Consider the following 18,945-nt stretch of genomic DNA (forward strand, 5'->3'; position numbering starts at 1 on the left):
TCTAGATTATGTGGCTTCTAAACCCTTTAATATTCATGTGGAGGGTTTTGAGGTCAGTCTCTCGAGCAGTATGTGAGCACAGGTGCCTCTGTCCTCCAAGCCAGCTCCTTGCTCCGAGCTGGCTCAGCTCACTGACCTGGCAAGGAGGAAGCATTTTGCTGTACTGGCTCCAGGTTTCCAAGTCAGGAATGGGGAGGGCAGGACATTCCTTCTTTTAGTAGCAGCATTTTCCAGGCAGGAGTTCACCTGCAAGCAACTGGTTGTAAAATTCATTTTATTAATGTGATGTTATGCACTCAGAATGATTTACACAAGACAAGTGAATCTTCCATTCATTTATTCACATTTTCCATGGATTTTTGTACATGTCCTCAGTGTATCAGAACTAATGAAAACATTAACATACACTTTATGTAAAACTTAAGTATGCACTGAAAAATTCAGAGCATTTTGAAATCTACTAACAACTAACAAATCATCACATTCAGCATCTTCATTGGGTTTCGACTAGCTCATGCCACTTTAAATTGTTTAATGTCAGTTAATTTCTGCACACAGGCACCAGCTACAAAATTTTATCAAATGCAAATAAGTTAAGGCATCAGAAAGAAAGTCTTTAACAACAGTTTAAATGTTACAGTGCTGCAAAGGGAGCTGAACTTCAATTTTAATAGCAAAGCAAACCTCCTGACTGCTTTATGTTCTACAGTATGTTCATTTGAAGTGTAAATTTAATTTAAACTTTCACATCCATCAACCAAAAGGGATTAAAGGAACACAGTGTTGCCCTCCCAAATAGGTAATTTCGAATACATTACAAAAAAACCCCCCAACCAACCAAAAAAAAAGACACAAAAAAAACCCCAAAACAAAACAAAAAAAAATCCTTGCATATTGCAATTTAATATAATTTAAAATTAAATTCAAGCCAACTGTAATAATCTCCCTTAGAAATTATTCTGAGAATTAAAAGAAGCGAAGATGTTTATTTTCCAGCTGAAACTTCAAAATTAGAAGAGGGAGAATAGCTAAGACACTCCCACATCTACATACAGCTGGAACAGCGAAGGCATTAATGCAAATTGGGGCAGAAACTTGCATCTTTAATATCAGGTGTCTGTTATCCAGCTGTTCAATACATTACCAACCAAGACACAAGAATGCCTCCTTGATGTGAAATTCTGATCAAAATTCTTCCCTTGGCTAGCATGTGCCAGTTTGTTATGAAGGCAGCAGTACACTGATGTCTGTGCTCTCCATGAAATTTGCTTTTTCATTTAAGGCCTTTATTTCTATATAACAATCTCTGGCCTTTTACAGCATTTCTATATTTTAGTATTTCTTAAATAGAAACTGAAGCATCATCAAAATTTCTAACAGTGCTGGAAAAGGGCTGTGCTTTATACCTGAGCACCAAGTTTGTCAGTGTGCAACTGACTTTTCCTGCTTCGTAGTCCACATAATGGTATGGTCACCATGAATCAATTAAAATCTGCTTTGCAGGGAAACTCTTCCCTGTTCTTTTAGAGGCAATTTTCCCCACATAAAATGTTCAAAATTGTATGTCTATGCATATATTTAACATTCTAATGAAGGTAACATCCCAATTTTTTAGCTTCCCCTGGCTTTACTGATTAAATACATGCACAGAAGAATTCAGGTGTTACTTGCTACAATGGCTAGGGTAAGGTTTAATTCTTTCCAACACAATTTATTATTCTTCTACTTATTTTTCCATTCCCTCTGTGCCCTGTTTGGAAACAGGCCAGAGATGTACTGTCAGAACTGGGCCACATCCATGTGTGCAAAACCCCACAGTGGGCCCTCTTCAGAGGCAAAGCATAAGGAAAGAAGTATTAATTAAGTTCAGTGTGTTGGTCCACGTTTCTAAGAATGAAGGAACAGTTCCAAATCCATGAGCTTTTGGAAGTAAGCAAAGACAACAAGGCCAAGCTTTTATAGACAGAGCTGTTCTTTATGGGATGTACAACCAGAGCTCTGTCTATAAACCTTTCTGAACAGAGACAGGGTTAAGACACTACAGTCAAAAGACAAATGCAAAATTAACTGAGCCCTTGAACCAGAGCCTGGACTAAACTCTTAGGCAATGTTCTGCTTTTCATTCATACACATTTAGACATCCTCTGTCAGCTTTGGGCCTCCAATTTAGGTAGCAGCAAGACTTTTTTCAAAAAAAGTATCTTATTTTGAGGAAAGCAATGTCACTGACTTTTAATGGTTTAAGTACTTAGCCAGATGCAAAAAGAAACCCCAAAAGGCACCAGTTTATTTTTCAAATAACTAAAATGGCATCTAAGCTCTCTTCACACTCCAGTATTCAAAATGCAATTCTTGTACACTAAACGTGGCTGAAATGCAAGCAAAGGCCTTTGTTTTCGAACTTTGGTAAACAGGGCTATAGATAAAATCAAGATTTTCCTCCTTTTAATGAAGAGGGGGAAAAAAAGGCCATAACCTGAATTGTGCAGTGAATTAGGCCTAGAGGCAGCCATTTGCTCCCCCCCAGAGCCAGGGTACAGGTGAGATGTGCTGCACCTCAACAAATGGTGTTATTTCTTGTTCCCTGCCCACAGGATGCCACTGTGCTGGATTTCCAGGTTCCCTGTATGAATTGTGTCACACTGACTGTATTTAAGGAAAGGGGTTTTTCCTCTGTGTCACATTAGCCAGAGGCAAAACAGCATTTGTTCCATCTTGCCAGAGCTGGTCAGTGCAACACATCTGAGAGCAGTTCAAGTTTCATATTAACATCAAGCTCTTGGAGAAGTCCCAGAGTTGGAAGCAAAGTAGAAAAAGTTACTAGGGAAGGAGTTTCCAGCAAACATTTGAAAAAAATAAAAGGATTAAACCACCAAACACAGTCTGACAAAGTTGAAAGGGAAACCGAGACCAGAATGAACGTTCTGATCCCCAAATTATTGCCACCTGATTAATTTTATCACAGCTGAAAACTATGTTTACAAATTACCCCATGCCCCCCACATGCAACAGAAAGCCAAAGCTGCACTCTGCTGCTTTACTTAATGGTTTTATCACATGGAAAAATACATACTGACACACACTCTTGTGCATGTGTCTCCTGGCAAGGGCCACAGGAAACAGAAAGGTCTTTAGAAGTCCTGAAGTTTGTTGGTGGGAAGAGCTCTCTTCAGCAAAGTACCAGCAGCAGGACCAATGCACCAGCTCTGCCTCAGCTGGGTTGCAGGACTAGGGACACACACCTCGGAAGGACCACGTGGAAGTGCAATCCTTTGCCTCTGACCTGTCAGAAGCCAGGGAATGCCAGTGTGCCCAAGATAAAACAGTCCTCCAGTTGTCTGCTTGTACTATATTGCACATTATTCGCTTGCTGCTCCAGCAAGAACAGAACTGACAGTTCCTCTGGAGGAACCACTACTGTCAACAAGACTACACAAGCAAATTCTCTTTTAAATATCTGCAGTCTCTGAGTCCTGAAAGCACGTGGGTCTGCAAGGGTACAGACCCAGCACAATGGAGATCGTCACTGGTGGGATGCAGTACTTCACTGAGTCTAAAAGGTCAGTCTCACCAGAATACAACAGACCAATTAAAGTTCTGCAGTCTAGAAACAGTTGCAACAGGTAAACTTGAACATCCTCCCTTCCCAAAACAGGAGGTGGTTGCATTATATTACAGTCTGTGAGGAAGCTCTGGTACCATGTTTTTGTACTCAGATTTCTGTCCATTTGGTCGACTGGTACTAAAAACATATGCTTGGATTTATATCCATGTGCTTTATCCAGAAGAGGGTCCTGCATTTAGATACTGAAAATGACGGAGCACAGTCCAACACTTGTGTTCTATTAAAGCTTTTATTAGCTAGTTTAGCTTTTCCTCACATCATTTTTCCAGAATTCCTGTAACAGTTCTTAATATCAGAGTAAAGAATTAAATGTTCAAGTGAAGTTAGGGAAGAAAAAAAAAGAGCAGCAGCAGTTTGGCATTAATTCCTCAAATTACGGACTGCAACTTATTTAAGTCTCCTTTTTCTCCAGTAAAATTTTGTGCAACTCATCTGCATCCTCACTTGTTTTCACTCTTATTAGCATAGTGACAGGAACAGCTGGATTCTTCTCATCGATTGGTGGATTAGGAACACAAACTATAAGAACATTGTTCTTTCCGGTTCTTGTACATGGCATCTTAGGTGGAATTAGAACATTCAACAGTATATTTCCTGCATTTGAGGAGGGGAAAAAATTACAATTAGTAATTTTTATTTACAATTAGTAATTACTTTTACTGCAATATAATGTTAGTATTGAGATTTAGGGTGCTGTTTAGGAAGGAAGGCAATTCACAAACATCATGTATGTTTGTCTTTTTCTTCCCTAAGCATCTGTTCATGGCCATTGTTCTCAGATTTCTGTCCTCATTAGAAATGAGAAAATCTCTACAAATACTGCATCCTCCTTTTTTAAATGGAGGAACCCAAATATCAAATTATAGTAGGGACACACAGGAAAAAGGGAAGGGGACAAGGGAGAAGCAGCAAATGAGGGATCCATGCACAGTGCTTAGTTTATGCCAAGTTACTCATTCTGACCACCAGTTCACATGCAGAAGCAAAACATTTTGATACAGACAGAGGTTAACCTGGACAAACTAGGGTAAAACAGGTATTTTATATCCCCAAACACACACCATAACCTTCTACTTCATGCCCTGCTTCATGTGCTCTCTTTTGTAATGCTCACTACACGTGCTTGTCAGTATTGTAAATGATTTAGGAAAAAAAAGTCGGAAAGTTTTCACTAATTTTATCTGTTAATGCTGTGTGTAAAAAAGACCAAAAAATCTTGCTTAGCAAGGAATCTTGACATCACGACTTGTTACTGGGATAAATGTACTTACCTAAATTGGTATCTGCTCGTACTAAGAGTTGAGTTTTTTCATTTCCTGCTGGTTTTAAATGTAATGTTCCTACACCTTTTTCTTTAAATTCATTATCTTTCTTGTAAAACAGTTTGCACCTGTGGATAAAAAAAAATTTAATACCAAATCCTTGTTTGTGCAGCCATGTAGAGATGAAATACAAAGATATCTCCCAGATACATGTAACCATCTGACTTGCAGTAACAGTAATCAGGATTTAACATGCTGTGAGTAACCTAAATCAATATTATTCTTGACCTTGTTTCCTGCACTAACGGACAGCACTTGCAGACCAAAGAGGAAGTGAATTATTTCTCTTAGTATTGAAATTATAAATGTATTTCTTTCAGGGAAAAGTAAAAGGCACAGCAACCTGTACTCAGGGTCTGTGAGGAGCAATAAATGTAGGCTACTTTTAAAAAGCACTAATTAGAAAGCCATAAAAACCTGCTGTATCATTCTGAAGTTATAATAGAACTTTAATGTACAATTTATAAACATTTTTTAAATGAAGCTCTAATGAACGTAAAGCCATTTTAATCAAGTAGCACACACACCTTCTTTCAGATAAAGGTAATTGCTTTTTGTAGCAGGACAAATTCTGTGCTGAGTGTCAAGCAGATACACAATTATTTGGACTACTGAACATGCTTTAAAAAACTGCTTCTAGTAGAGCTAGCTTCATTTTGAGCTTAAAAGCACAACTTGTTTGCTCCTTTATATAATAATAATCAACATTTTCCAACTGAAGAGTCTTATTTTAGGCTATGCAAAGCCAGCTGGTGGATTTTCCAGCAGTACTGTATATGATTTCTGTGGTAAAGGCCCAAAGTCCTGAATTTAACTGTACAAAATCCGTAGGCAGAAACATCTTCACTTGTAAAAAAGCTGATCAGATATACAACACAAACTATTAGAGCTGTGTCCAAGATACAGAAGAATTTTAGTATGATCTTACACACCCCTGCCTTTAATTAATTTTTTTTTTTACAAGTTCACATTCTATATGGATTCCTAACAAGCTTTATTAATTAGGAAGTCAAGAACATGTTATTAATTATGTGCTGAGGTGGTGAAGAATAGCAATATGCAGGTATTAATTTTATTTTCCAAGTTACTTACTTCTTTGAGTAGAAAGCATCATCTTCTTTTATTTCATTAACAATGACTTTGGGTGGCTCTTCTTCCTCCTCTTCCCCTCCTTTAAATAGAAAGTTTTAATATGTTAACATGAGCACAGATTTTGGCACTATATTCGAAGTTCCTTATGCCCACCATGGTTGACATGAACACATGTGGCCAGTCAGGGACAGCCAGAACACCTTTCAGACCATGTGTACTTGGCAGCAGCTTCAGCTACAGAAAAGAAGTGTTACTTGCTTTTCATTCAGTTCTTAAAGCAACTTCATCCTCACCTTCAGTTTAAATGGAATGAAAATACCCAATCCATACCAAACAATATAAAGCTTAGTAAGTCAAAACCTTCTGTTTGAACAGGAACAGCTTTCCCATTTCAAAGAGTATGCTCCCCACAAATGGGTTCAAGTAAAGCACAATAAACTTTCCAAGACCCAGGTTTAATTTGGGGGAAGGGAATTAGCTGCACAATAACAGATGAGAGTAGCAGATTATGCCTTTCCTGTCCCTGAGCTACTGGGATTTCTATCAGCACATGCAAAGAGCAGAGTAAAGCTGTCAGGTACTATGTAACTTTGTTGACTTTACAATCAAATGGACATTTTACAAGTAAAATGGACTAAATTGCTCTGTATCCCACACTTTTTACTTCAGGAATTGCTTGAAAAACCTACTAGGAAAAGTAGTGGGATTGAGAAGTCCAGGCTCCAAGGTGAACATACCAGCTGCTTTAAATTTCATCAATTTAAGTCCTGACTTAGATAAAGGATTATATTATATATTAGATATAATATATAATATCATAAATAAATTATAGATAAATTTATAAAACGTATATTTATATAAATTTATAAATAAATTATAAATAAATCTGACAGAAGTAGGGAAGTCTTGATAAGCACATACTTTTGGTGTTGCTTAAATAAGGCTGGGTTCTCCTGGTTAGGGGTATAACTCTGCACTTTCAGATTCATTCAAGTATGATCACAGAACACAGAATTTCCCGAGTTGGGAAGGGCCCACCAGGATCATCCAGTCCAACTCCTGGCCCTGCCCAGAACACCCCAATAATCCCACCCTGTGCTTGAGAGTGCTGTCCAAATGCTCCTGGAGCTCTGGCAGCCTTGGGACCTTGAACATTCCCTGGGTAGCCTGTTCAGTGCCTGAGCATCCTCTGAGGGTAGAACCTTTCCCTGATATCCAGCCTAACCCTCCTCTGACACTACACCATGCCATCATCTCAATGAACTTAATATTGCATATTTTTTAGTATTTGTAAGTCACATATGCTCAAAGCTGACCATTAAAATAACTACAAATAGAAATACACAGAATTTACCTTTGTCATCATTATTGCCACTGTCTGTCTGAGCTTCTAATAAACTGGTGGATGCTGCAGTGACAGACTTAGCCTGGTTTGCATCTTTTCCAAACAAACCTGAATTCCCAGGAGAAAACGAGAAACTACTAAGTGTTCCTGAACCAAGGGAACCCAAAACAGAACTGTCAACACTCTTGCCAAAATTAAACGAGACAGTTGATGTAGCTCCTGACAATGTGTCTCTTTTTTCTGATGCAGCTTCAGGTTTTCTGTCTGAGGTATCCTCAGTTTTGTTGTTAAACAAAAATGTGGAGCCTTGCTGGAGCTTTGAACTCCCAAACACAGGAACAGCCCGCGGGCCAGGGGTCTTGCTGCTTTCGTTCTCGGAGCCGCTGTCACTGCCGCCTCCATGCTGCTGCTCAATGCTCGCCAAATACTGCTCATAGTCCCTGAAGATGGGGGTCAGGTCACACAGGGGGTTGCTGTTAACATGCTTCACTATCCAGTCACGAACGGAGCAGTTGAGAGCAGCCAGCTGTTTGTGGTAGGTGCCGGAGCCGTGTGCCGCGCTCGAGGTGCTGCCAGACGAGCAGGGCTGGCTGACACCTTTGGCTCGTGGGCTCACAACCTTCTTCTCAGCAAACACAGCAGCAGTGGGACCATTTGACGTTGGGGATCCTGTTACAAGGAAAATCACAGAATTATAGAATACCCTGAGCTGGGAGGGACCCACCAGGACCATCAAGTCCAGCTCCTGGCCTTGCCCAGGACATCCCAACAATCCCACCCTGTGCCTGTGAGCATTGTCCAAATACTCCCGGAGCTCTGGCAGCCTTGGGGCTGTGACCATTCCCTGGGAAGCCTGTTCAGGGCCCAAGCACCCTCCAGGGGAAGAGCTTTTTCCTGATATCCAACTTGATTCATTTGGTTTATAAGCTCTGGTTTAAAAAAATAACACAACAAAACAACATGGATGCTTTGCTGACCTAGTGAGGAATGTGGCTTAGAACCCCTTTTTTCTCCAGAAAGCACAGGTCACTTAAAAGCCTAACTAACATGCTCAGTATTTCTTAATCAAATCACTTCATCGTTATTCAGCTGAGCTCCTTCTTTTGGGTCACCACACTGTGCCCCAGGTACTGCCATGCCAGTGAGGAGACCCAAGTTTTAATTTAGACAAGTTAAGAATAGACAAAGTAGATGGAGCACACTGATGTATTAAAAAAAAAATCCAAAGACATCTTGTACAGAACTCTAAAAAATTACATGTCTTATATATTGCCAAAACCTTCAAAATCTTACAAAAATCTAACAACTTTAGCAAGCTGTAACACTTATTAAATCAAAATACTAAATTTATCTCTTGCCATTTGTGCCTTAAACCACCCTGAGTGCACTAGCCCATAATTTTACAAGCTTTTGAGCACTTCTGTATAAAAAACCCTAAGAAGCAAAATAGAAAAATTCTCATTGAATATTTCAGTTTTCCTTAATTTATTTAAGTTCGCTGAAATCAAAGTTACTCTAAACTTCAAACTCCAGCATTTCTATTCTATGGCATGGTGACTCCAAAATTCTGTGCTGGCAGGATTACATTTCTGCACCTCCAGCAGAAAGGGACAGAACTAATATTCCTCAGGGAATTCCAAAGCATGAGAGCTCAACTTGCCAAAGTATTTCAAATGTCTTAAAAATGTAGGTATAACTGTAACAGATAAATTTTGAGTAAGTCTGCCTGCAGCATCAGATGTACAAAGGAAAAAGATGAAGACTTTAGCTATGCAGCATATATTTTTTTATTTAAATTCAAATAACTGGGACATGTTACCAGATGCTCTATACCTTTTACAGACTGCCTTATGACAGTGCCTTCCATCTGTGCCTAGAAAACTTTTACCTCCAGTATTAGAAATATGAATTTAGTTGCCACCTCTTTAAATTGCATGCATGTGAAAACTTGTCCCTCCAGCACTAAAATATTAAGAAATCTTACAAAGAGATATAAAGTCTCAGAACCTTAAAACACAACTACAAGATGGTCTAAATTTGTTTTTTCATTACTAAAATAACCCTACAGATTTTATGACTTAAGGTATTGATAAATATGTATGCTTATTTAAAACTTACCAAATGCTGATTGTGTTTCCGAGGTGCTCTTCAAACTGCTGAAAGAAGGAGTACTAGAGACACTACTGCTTCCATTAGACAGCCCTTCCAAAGGCTTTATTCCTGCACCATTCCCGAATCCACTGAAGCCACCTCCTCCTTTTCCAGAAGGCACTACAAAGCCTTTGAACCCTTTAAAAGCTCCTCCACTTTCAGACTGAGGGGAGAAAAAAAGAGAGATAACCAGTTACATACATCTTCTCCACACAAATCCTATCCCCACTTAATACTCCTGATATTCTTGGTTTATTTTTCCCTAGTTCAGCATGTAATTCCATGCATTACTGTGTCAGCTATGCAAACAAAATTAACAGCTTCCTCTTGACACACACTGCTACTGTGTTAAAAGACTCAGATGTTTGGTATGAAAATAAACTGGGTCTAAGATGTGGATACATGGAAGTTGTTTGGAGCTGTGAATGTGTTTGACTACCTATTAGACATTCACAGCATCTAGTTTTCTTTAAATAATCACATAGGATTTTGCAATTTCAGGTTTATTTTCAACAACTTTTAGCATTTACAATGGCAATCAAGAGCCCAATACTTTAATCCACTCATCATTCTGGAGTCACCTATGAAACCTCTTGTGATTTACCCCAAAATCCCAGTATGACTGATGGAAGATGCAAAGAGATTGTACCTGACCACAAAATATCTATCTCTGCAACCTTTTCATTACCCAGTTCTGATCACTGTCTTTGCAACTGTATTGTTTTATGGTATCATTTCTTACATGAGTCTAAAAGACAATGTATGATTAACATGCAAATAAAGCACTGCAACTTTTAAGTCTTTGGAGGTAATGAACTACTGGAAGTGAACTTTCAGTATCCCTGGAAAACCGTCAGAGGAGAACTGCTTCTGAGTTTCATCTGCTTTTGCCATTGAAGAAACGGCAAAGCTTGTCAATTTTAGGCTGTATTCCAGTATCTGACCTTATGGTTATGGGTCTCTTTGCTTCCTTTTGTGCTATCTTTTCCAGTCCTCTGCTTATTCCTAGGTAGGCATTTTTATTGTGCTTCTCTCTGATCTCTCTGATCTGATCAGTCCCACCTTTCTCTCTAGATTTTCCAGTTAAACTGCTGTCTTTTCACTGTAGCATTCTGCTTGCTCCATGCAGGAACGTCAGTAAGTTTCAAGTTTACTTTTTCATAGATATTTCACAGGTTTCTTACACAACTTCAGCTGTTATGTCATTTCTTCTGTGTTTTAGACTTTGTCCAGCCTGTTGTCCTGGTTTTGGCTGGGATAAAGTTTATTTTCTCCCTAGTAGCTGGCACACTGGTGTGGCTTGGATTCAGGGTGAGAAGGATGTTGGTGACACAAGGATGTTTTAGTTAGCGCTGAGCAGTGCTCACTGCAATCAAGGACTTCTCAGTGTCTCGCGCTCTGCCAGCAATAGGACACAAGGAGCTGAGAGGGAGCACGGCCAGGACAGTAACCTGAACACAGAATGTGTCATGGCCAGCATAGAAACTGGGAGAGGAGGGGTGGCTGGGAGCAGCTAATTGCTGCTTGGGGATGGGGTGAGGTCAGTGGGTAGTGAACAACTGTCCTATGCATCAATGATCTTTCTTGGGATTTATTTCTTTCTCTTTTTATTGGTTCCCTTATCATCATCATCACTCTGTTTCGATCATTAAACTGCTCTTACCCCAATGAAGGGGTTTTATTCTTTTGTCTGATTCTCCTCTTCATCCCACTAGGAGGAAGAGTGAGGGGCTGCATGGTCCTTAGTTGTCAGCTGGGGTTAAAGTACACCAGCCCTTCTACAAGCTCTTAACAGCTTGCTCCCAGTCTCCAGACAACTTCTACAACCCATTTGGTCCCTTTTGCTATTCCATTTGCCCCTGAATCTGTCCTGCTCAAGTTGTAATCTGTCTTGCATCATCTCTTTTCAGTACAATCCTTTATTTAACTGTATCCTCTACCACATTTGTGGCTAACACTACTCAAGGCATTAGTGGGCTAAGAGAGCTTCCTCATTTACAGTGCTTGGACTACAGGAGGAAAATCAAGAGCATAGAAGACTGTCTAGCTCCTAACTCTGCTGAGTCCCATCCAATCCTAAAGCAATCTCTGTAACAGGTAAAGCTCCAGGGCTATTTCTAACATGATGCATTGTCCTGTTCAAAGGATATCTGGGAAATATATATATATATATATACAACAAAGCATTTGTCAAGGATTTCTGAAAGGACAACAATTTGGCTGGACAGGGTTGATGCTTTCACAGGGACTAAACCTGTAACAAAGGCCAACCTCCTTTCAATTTTCAATTTGTTAACTGCAAAGAGTAGATGGCACTAAAGCTCTTAACAGGGAGGGAGAAAAAAGAAGTAGCAGCCTTCTTCACAAAAGACATGTTTTTCATTCTCAGAGCAGCTTAGTATTTGTGTGTTTACTAATACAGCTTCTGAGACATCCCCCAGCCCTCCAGTATGGATAAGTAATAACTTTGCATTTCCATACTTCCATCTCTGCAAAAAATCAGTTTTACCCATCTGCAAATGACATTGTGTCTAAAACACTCTTTATTTTTACTTCATAAAATATGCACAAACACCCTCTTTACCCAGTCAAAATACTATTACCCTTTTATTTGCCTTAGCCTTATTCTTAGCATGGAGCAGTATAGCCAAAATTCATGTGCACATATAAGCCATTGAGTCAAAATGATAAATTTATTCAGCCCAAGGAAGTAAAAACCTGAGCATGATGTTGTATTTTGTAACTGAGTAAAACTCCAGCATTCATGTTAAGTGACTACATTACCTCTGACCCAACATTTCGGCGCTTTGCTTTTTTAATAGCTCTGTTCTTCAGGACCTCTTCACTTGCCACAGAGAATGTTCCCACCTTTAAGAGGAAGTTATGGAATCATTAGTGGAATACTTGAAAAGCACAACACGAAGGGACAGCCAAGATCAGGTTTTGAACACAGTTCTAACACTGCTACCAAAGAAACAAGGGAAGAAGTTAAAAACCAATTCACTTCAAAAATACAGCACTGTCATTAGCTTGCCAGCTACCTGAATGTCAGCTGATACTTGGAAAACTCTTTCTGGCTCTGCACTACATTTCTCTTTGTGTTATCTCTGTTTTATTACAACGAATAATCTAAGTTTTGCTTTGTTTTTTTAAAACACAGCTCTGTGTTCTTTCTGCTGAAGGGAATCTGTCAGTAATCCACAGTTTGGAGCAAATATATGGAGATGTGGGCTCTAAGGCAACCTCCAGCAGTCTGCTGTAGTTCAAACACTAGCAAAGACAACTAATGGCTCAGTACTACCCTGCAATAAATGAGGAAATTAAGGTTTCTTATATTCAAATTCCTGGGAGAGTCAGCTTTCTTTCTTACATTTATAGACCTAAGCATTGAATACTTTTAGTCAGAAAAAACTAAACCAGTTTGTTTAAACATGAGCCATAGGAAATGTGAGACATTAAAGGTTAAAATCTCTTTTTACAATCAAATGAAACATACACTTGAACTATTTGCCTAATTCTGTTGGCTGTGTGGGGACATTCAGCTAAAATTACTGATCCTCAAAAAAAAAATACTGGAGGCATACAGAGCATTTATAATCAGAAATCAAATCTGCTTTTCCTGTCAATTCAATAAACATCTATCACACATATGAAGACTCCAAATGCATTTTAACAAGCTTCCCTCTAGAAACATGAAGTTCCTTTCCCCAGAACTACTGATGTAAGTTTAACTCTTAAAAGCTGCTTTGCTATATGGTCTGCATGACTGGAAGCTTTATAAAAATAATTTTTAAAAATCCACTTCTATAAAACTATCTTTAATTGCTACACTTTTAACCAGTTCTACTGTAGGTTTTATGCACAAGATACAGAGCAAGTGTAAAGAGCTACTCTACTACCTGCAGGCTTCCGTAGTGGGGGAACTAATGTGTATTTTATTTACCTCCTCAGCTTCATCTTCTTGGTCCCAGTTTCGGTCAGTCAGCTCCTTCTCTGCAATTCTCTTTGCCATTTTTCTACACCTGTGTGGAAGAAACAAAATATCCTAAAAAGAATTGCACAGAAATTAAATTCTAAGTAGCAATGATCTTCAATTTGTATTCTTAGAACAAAAATACAGGAATTGCAGTTCATGTAGAAGCAGGTCAAGACTGGAATGACAACTGAAAATCAAATGTTGTGGCAAAAACAATCAGTGGCACTTGAGATTAAAGTTGTGGTAATCAGCCATACTCAATTTTAAATTAAAGTAACAATAGAAATGTACAGTTCGGTTATGGGATAAACTAGCAGCTGGAAAATTCCTTTCAGAATTATAACTCATATATTCTCATTCTGAAGGGCTACAAAAACCCCAAAGCTGTGGTCAAAATATTCCAGTCCATATTGCCACCTCAGGATATTCATGTGAGCAGCAAGCAAAAAGTAAGTTGCTTTATCACATCTAAAATAAATACTAATGAGGACCCACTGAATTAACTGATCAGAGAGCTTGATTAAGACTGAAGACAATGCTCCCCTTTAAAAGTTGGATTGGTAGGCCATTACTAATTTGAAAAAAAATTATGAATAAATGAGATTAACTTTCCTACAAAGGATACACAAGACATGCCATGGATTTTAGAGCAAATACTGTAAGCAGACAAATCATCATCAAGTTTCTGGTTATCTCTGTGATGTAAAGCAAAATCAGCATTGCAGAAGGAAGGTCTGTAACTGTTCTGAGTTCCATTTTACTAAAGTACAACTAATGAGCTGTGTACAAAACCAAAGAAAGAAAGCTGGATTCAGTCTAAAAAACCTGGCAAGCAATCACACTACTGGAATTTTACATGAAAAAGGAGTGGTTTTTACTAACAATGGTTATATCTTCTGATATACTCACTAAGTAGGAAAACTTTCCAAAGGAAATATGTAGTTTTGTTGCAATTTAAATCTTAAGCAAGCACAAAAATTAAAACTCTTCCAAAAACCCTCTTTGGTTTGTGATTAAGACCTGCCTAGAAAAAAAGAAAAAAAAAAATGCACAAATAGCTAAATTTCAAAGCCAGAAATTGTAACAATACATTGATACATGATATCTTGTTTATATGTTGAAATGTTATAGAACAATAAATCCAGCAGCACAGCAGTCTTGGGAGATCACACATCCATGTCCTGAATTTTGTCTGACACACATCACAAATAAGGTCAAGTTACTAGAGCTTCCAGAAGTAGAGGGCCTGTGTATACATACTTAAATGCCCTAATCCACACTGTCCTAAAAGCAGACATCCTTGCTTGATCCCTGGGAGACTATTTCAATCTAATCAATTGAAAAGCCAAAAAAGAAGTTATTTTGAAGCCATTTTATTTAAATTTTTGTTTCAATACTTTCTTTTTATATAGAATGTATTATATTATGTAATACATTTTAACTTTAATTTATAATAAATAGAAGTATTCTGTATATTTTTGTGTATATATTCACATTATGTATATACTATAAAATAATTTAAATTTATTAGTTTGATTATTACATAAAATACTTGAGTTACTGAAAGAGCTTAAATTAAATTACATTAAATTAAATTAAATTAAATTAAATTACATTAAATAAATCTGTCCCACACCAAAAGAGGGATAACCTTGTCAACCTGGGCTCCAGGTTCTCTGCACCCGCCTATGTTTACAGAATTTCGCTTCAAGAGTACTGTAGAGGATCTAAAATACATTAATCTAACATGAATCTAACAGAGAACCTGAAATGCAACCTATCCCCGTGAAACAAGAACCAACACAAACCTACATCAGGTTGGTTCTCACAAACTTCATCAAGTTTTAGGAGCACATGTTCTGAACAGGCTGAGATAGAAGCATTTTGAGAAACATATCAAAGAATCACAGAATATCCTCAGTTGGAAGGGACCCACGGGGATCATCCAGTCCAACTCCTGGCCCTGCACATTCACCCAACAATCCCACCCTGTGCATCTCTGAGAGCGCTGTCCAAACACTCCTGGAGCTCTGGCAGCCTCATGGCCATGTCCATTCCTGGGAGCCTGTTCAGTGCCCAGCACCCTCTGGGGGAAGAACCTTTCCCTGATATCCAGTCTAACTCTTGTTCGATTAACAACCTCCTCTTGTTTAAAAATAACCCAGATACTTTGCCGATCTACGGAGATCCGCCCAGGAGTTTCTCTGCCCTACTTAACGCAGCCGTTCCCAAGCGAAGCTTAGCTGGAGGTTTGCAGCACCACCTGAATACCGAGGGGCCGGAGCCGCCGCCGCGCTGGAGGGAGCGGAGCCGGGTGCCGGGCCCGGCGGTGTCGCTGCGGGTCCCGGCGGGAGGAAGCGGAAGCCGGATGCCGCCGAGGCGACCCCACGCCGCCGTGCCCGCGGAGCTGTCGTTCCGCTTTGCCTCCCGGCTCCGTCCCGGGGACACCGCGCGTTCCCCGCACACCCATCCGCGCGTTCCGAACTCTATGAATCTGCACCGCTGCGGTCCCCCCAAAACCCCGCCGCCGCGCCGCTCCCTCCATCCCCACCCCGCACCGCCTTACGCGGCTGCCGCTCGTCTCCGGTCACCCCTCGCGCCCCCCGCGTGTGGGACCCGCGGGACTCACTCGCTCGGGCGGGAGCTTCTCTCCGCGCTGCGCTGTGGGGCCGACGCTGAGGCGGGCGGGAGGCGGGGTCTCCTCGCAGGCTGCACGGCCCCGGGGCGCGCTCAGCATCCCCCACTGTGGCTCCGCAATCCCCGATGCCGCCGGGCCCGGCCGCCCCCTGTGTGTCCGCAGGGAGACGGGGCTCGCTGGGCCCAGACCGGGAACACCGCGTCCGCCGCCGTCTCGGGCCCGCCCGCACCGCGCGTGCGCCCGGCGGGGGCAGCGGGGCGGGGCCGCGGGGGGTGGGGTGTGTGCAGCGCGGGGGATCACGTGACTTCCGGCGCGAGACGCGGTCTTACCAAACCGTCTCGAAATCGTCGGGAGAAATAAACCCCTAACGTCGTCTTTTAGTCAGGCATTACTTGATCCTTGGCCAGGATCCTTCTGTGCGTGCTCTACAAAATTTCGGCCTCCACACAGAAGCTGATAAAAAAAGCCTCCTCACTTATTTATACATTTTTATCAGATTAATGCTCGCTGGTTCTAAATTACATAATTCGTCATTTCCAACATGGGAGGCGCCTCAGGGCGGCTGAGGGGCTGCCGTGCTCTGAGTTGTCACGGGCTATCCTGCTCTGCAGCCCTCCCTCTTCCCTGCCACTAGTTCACTTTTCTCGTTAATTTTTAATTAATTATTCTAATTAATCACAATCAGGATGTTAACTATAAGCAGTGCACTAGTGTGTGCACTAGACCTGTAGGAAAGCATGGTGCAGAAACCTGCTGCACGGTGGCTGGTTGGGATGATCATCGGAAATACCTCAGCGACAGGGTGGAAGTCACCCGGAGACAAAGGGCTCTACCCAGCCCTTTTCGGCCTAAATGCTGAAAATAAAGATGGTGATTCTGTCCCAGTGGGGGGCAGAGAACAAGAATCCAGCGCTGCCCTGCCAAGACACACTCGATTTGAGCTGAAAAGGTCACTGCCCGTGTGATTGCATCAGCACGGCCGCCGAAGGGATGAGGCTGTGACAGGCTGGCTGCTCTTACCAAGGGTGAGGCACTTCACGTGGAGTTTGCTGAAAAGAACCAGGAAACTCCAATACTGCTATCATGCTGAAATGTAAAAAGCAGGAAAATAAAAATGTATTCTTTTTAAAAATTAATTTTTATTTAATTTTTTAAATTTTTATTTAAATTATTTTAATTAATTTAAATTAAATTTTAAATTTAATTTATTTTTTAAAAAATTAATTTAAATTTTAAATACTTAAAATATTTAAATATTTTCTCCGTTGTTTGCACATTTTGTTATTCCAGAAGTGTAGCTTTTTAATTGCTTTTTCTGTCAACTCTTATTTATTGTAAGACACAGTGCTGAAGAGAAAGTCCATTTGCAAAATGCTCTTTGAATAAGGAGTTTTCCAGCGTCACTTAATGGGATTCCAGGCATTTTCCCATTGATATTTTTTATGTTTGTGCAGATCCTAGGAAGGTTTCTGAGGAATTCCTATGAAGTATTTTAACTGGAAACATGGCTGTTCTGTTGTATAGGACTCCTAATCCACACAAAGCTAAACAACTTGATGATTTGAAATATTCACCCCTGCGTGGTAATATGGGATTGGCATCTATTTCTGTAGGCAGGTACCAGATGACAAACTTGGTGTTGAGCCAGGGTTAGGGTTTTGTTAGAGGTTTTTCTTCTGTCATTGTCTCTGGTTTGCGGTATTTACCTATCAACTGTTAAAACCCCAAGTGCCTCAAAATAACTATGTTTAAAAAGCTTTGTTTCCCTGACTTTTTATGTCTTGCCCAAAAATTATAAAAGAGAGAATTAATATTTCCCAGCAGGGAATTGGATTTGCTAAAATGTCACCACCAGTCTCTTAATTAGCCCCTCAAAATACCATGTTGTCTCTTGATCCTCAGTGGGAAAGAATATGAGCTGAAATGAAATGGAGCTTTTTCTTAAATAACAAAACCAAATATGTCCTAAACAACAAAAATCACAGTTGCAAAGTCAGAGGTCGTGTAGGAAATCTTTTAGAAAAGCTGCACTTCAAAATACCAACTGACTTAGAAATTTGAAAGTTGATGGAAATAATAGTAAATGCAATTCTTAAAAAAGGATTAATGTTTGCATTAAAAATAAACTTTTTGATTAATAAAGGTAAAAAAGGAAAAAAATTCTCCTAGTGGTCTATAAGACGTATTGACTCCAGATGTTAATCTATTAATTTATATAAAGTTAGACCTTAAACCTCCTTCCTGTATTTTCAGTTTATTTTTTCCAATTCTGATAAAATCAAGGTGCCTCAAACAGAGGTGTTATCCCCAGTGAGGAGGATGCTGAAAAATGTATCAGAACGCCCATTTTTTAATACTCATGGAAGGAACAAGAATCCTTGCCATAAACTATTTCTGATGTGTTGTGCTCATATCCAGCACAATGGCCAAAAGTGGCTGTTTAATGTAATTAGAACATTAACAGAGGATTTGCAGGTATGATGCATAAGAAAGGTTCATCTCCAGGCATCAAAGAGGTCTGGAAGACATACACCCATTTCCCTGAGAAGACAGATCTCCACAACATGTTATAGAAGGTCAGTACTGTAGAGGATCTATGCAAATTATTAATGGTTTCTTCCCTGAAATATTCTAAAAATGAAAATTTCATATTAGCTTGGAAAGTTTTTGTTGGCAAAGAAGGACAAAAATTACAAATTGAGGACAAGTTGACAAGCTTTGTCCAAAATTAATCTAAATGCTTCCATTCATTTTTTTGTGGAGGTGTTTAAATTTTTCTTTTAGAAAATCAGGAAA

General features: G+C 39.9%; 1 protein-coding gene across 4 annotated transcripts; it reads right to left on the reverse strand.

Moving 5' to 3' along the window:
* Positions 1 to 320: 320 nt before the first annotated feature.
* NUP50 (nucleoporin 50) lies at positions 321 to 16,423 on the reverse strand. 4 transcript variants are annotated; one of them, XM_086885384.1, is made up of 9 exons: positions 15,775 to 15,857; positions 14,421 to 14,531; positions 13,479 to 13,557; positions 12,320 to 12,403; positions 9,503 to 9,698; positions 7,394 to 8,053; positions 6,040 to 6,118; positions 4,897 to 5,015; positions 321 to 4,219 (listed from the first exon to the last, which is right to left on the reverse strand). In XM_086885384.1, exons 3-9 carry the CDS (start codon positions 13,545 to 13,547, stop codon positions 4,017 to 4,019), a joined length of 1,410 nt encoding a protein of 469 aa, XP_086741510.1. In that variant the 5' UTR covers positions 13,548 to 13,557; positions 14,421 to 14,531; positions 15,775 to 15,857; the 3' UTR covers positions 321 to 4,016. The 4 variants fall into 4 exon arrangements, with proteins under 4 accessions (XP_086741510.1, XP_086741506.1, XP_086741507.1 ...); XM_086885380.1 differs by lacking the exons at positions 14,421 to 14,531; positions 15,775 to 15,857 and adding an exon at positions 16,141 to 16,423; XM_086885381.1 differs by lacking the exons at positions 14,421 to 14,531; positions 15,775 to 15,857 and adding an exon at positions 16,078 to 16,364.
* Positions 16,424 to 18,945: the final 2,522 nt, after the last annotated feature.

This window comes from Cyanistes caeruleus, chromosome 4 (assembly GCF_971803275.1).
Source record: "Cyanistes caeruleus chromosome 4, bCyaCae1.hap1.1, whole genome shotgun sequence".
Taxonomy (NCBI): Eukaryota; Metazoa; Chordata; class Aves; order Passeriformes; family Paridae; genus Cyanistes; species Cyanistes caeruleus.

Coding starts and splice junctions, on each gene's coding strand:
- NUP50 (XM_086885380.1), bottom strand. CDS start 13,547: ATGGCAAAGAGAATTGCAGAGAAGGAGCTGACTGACCGAAACTGGGAC. Junction 12,404..13,478: donor AAGAAGATGAAGCTGAGGAG/GTAAATAAAATA, acceptor TTCCTCTTAAAG/GTGGGAACATTCTCTGTGGC. Junction 4,220..4,896: donor ACGAGCAGATACCAATTTAG/GTAAGTACATTT, acceptor CCTCAAATGCAG/GAAATATACTGTTGAATGTT.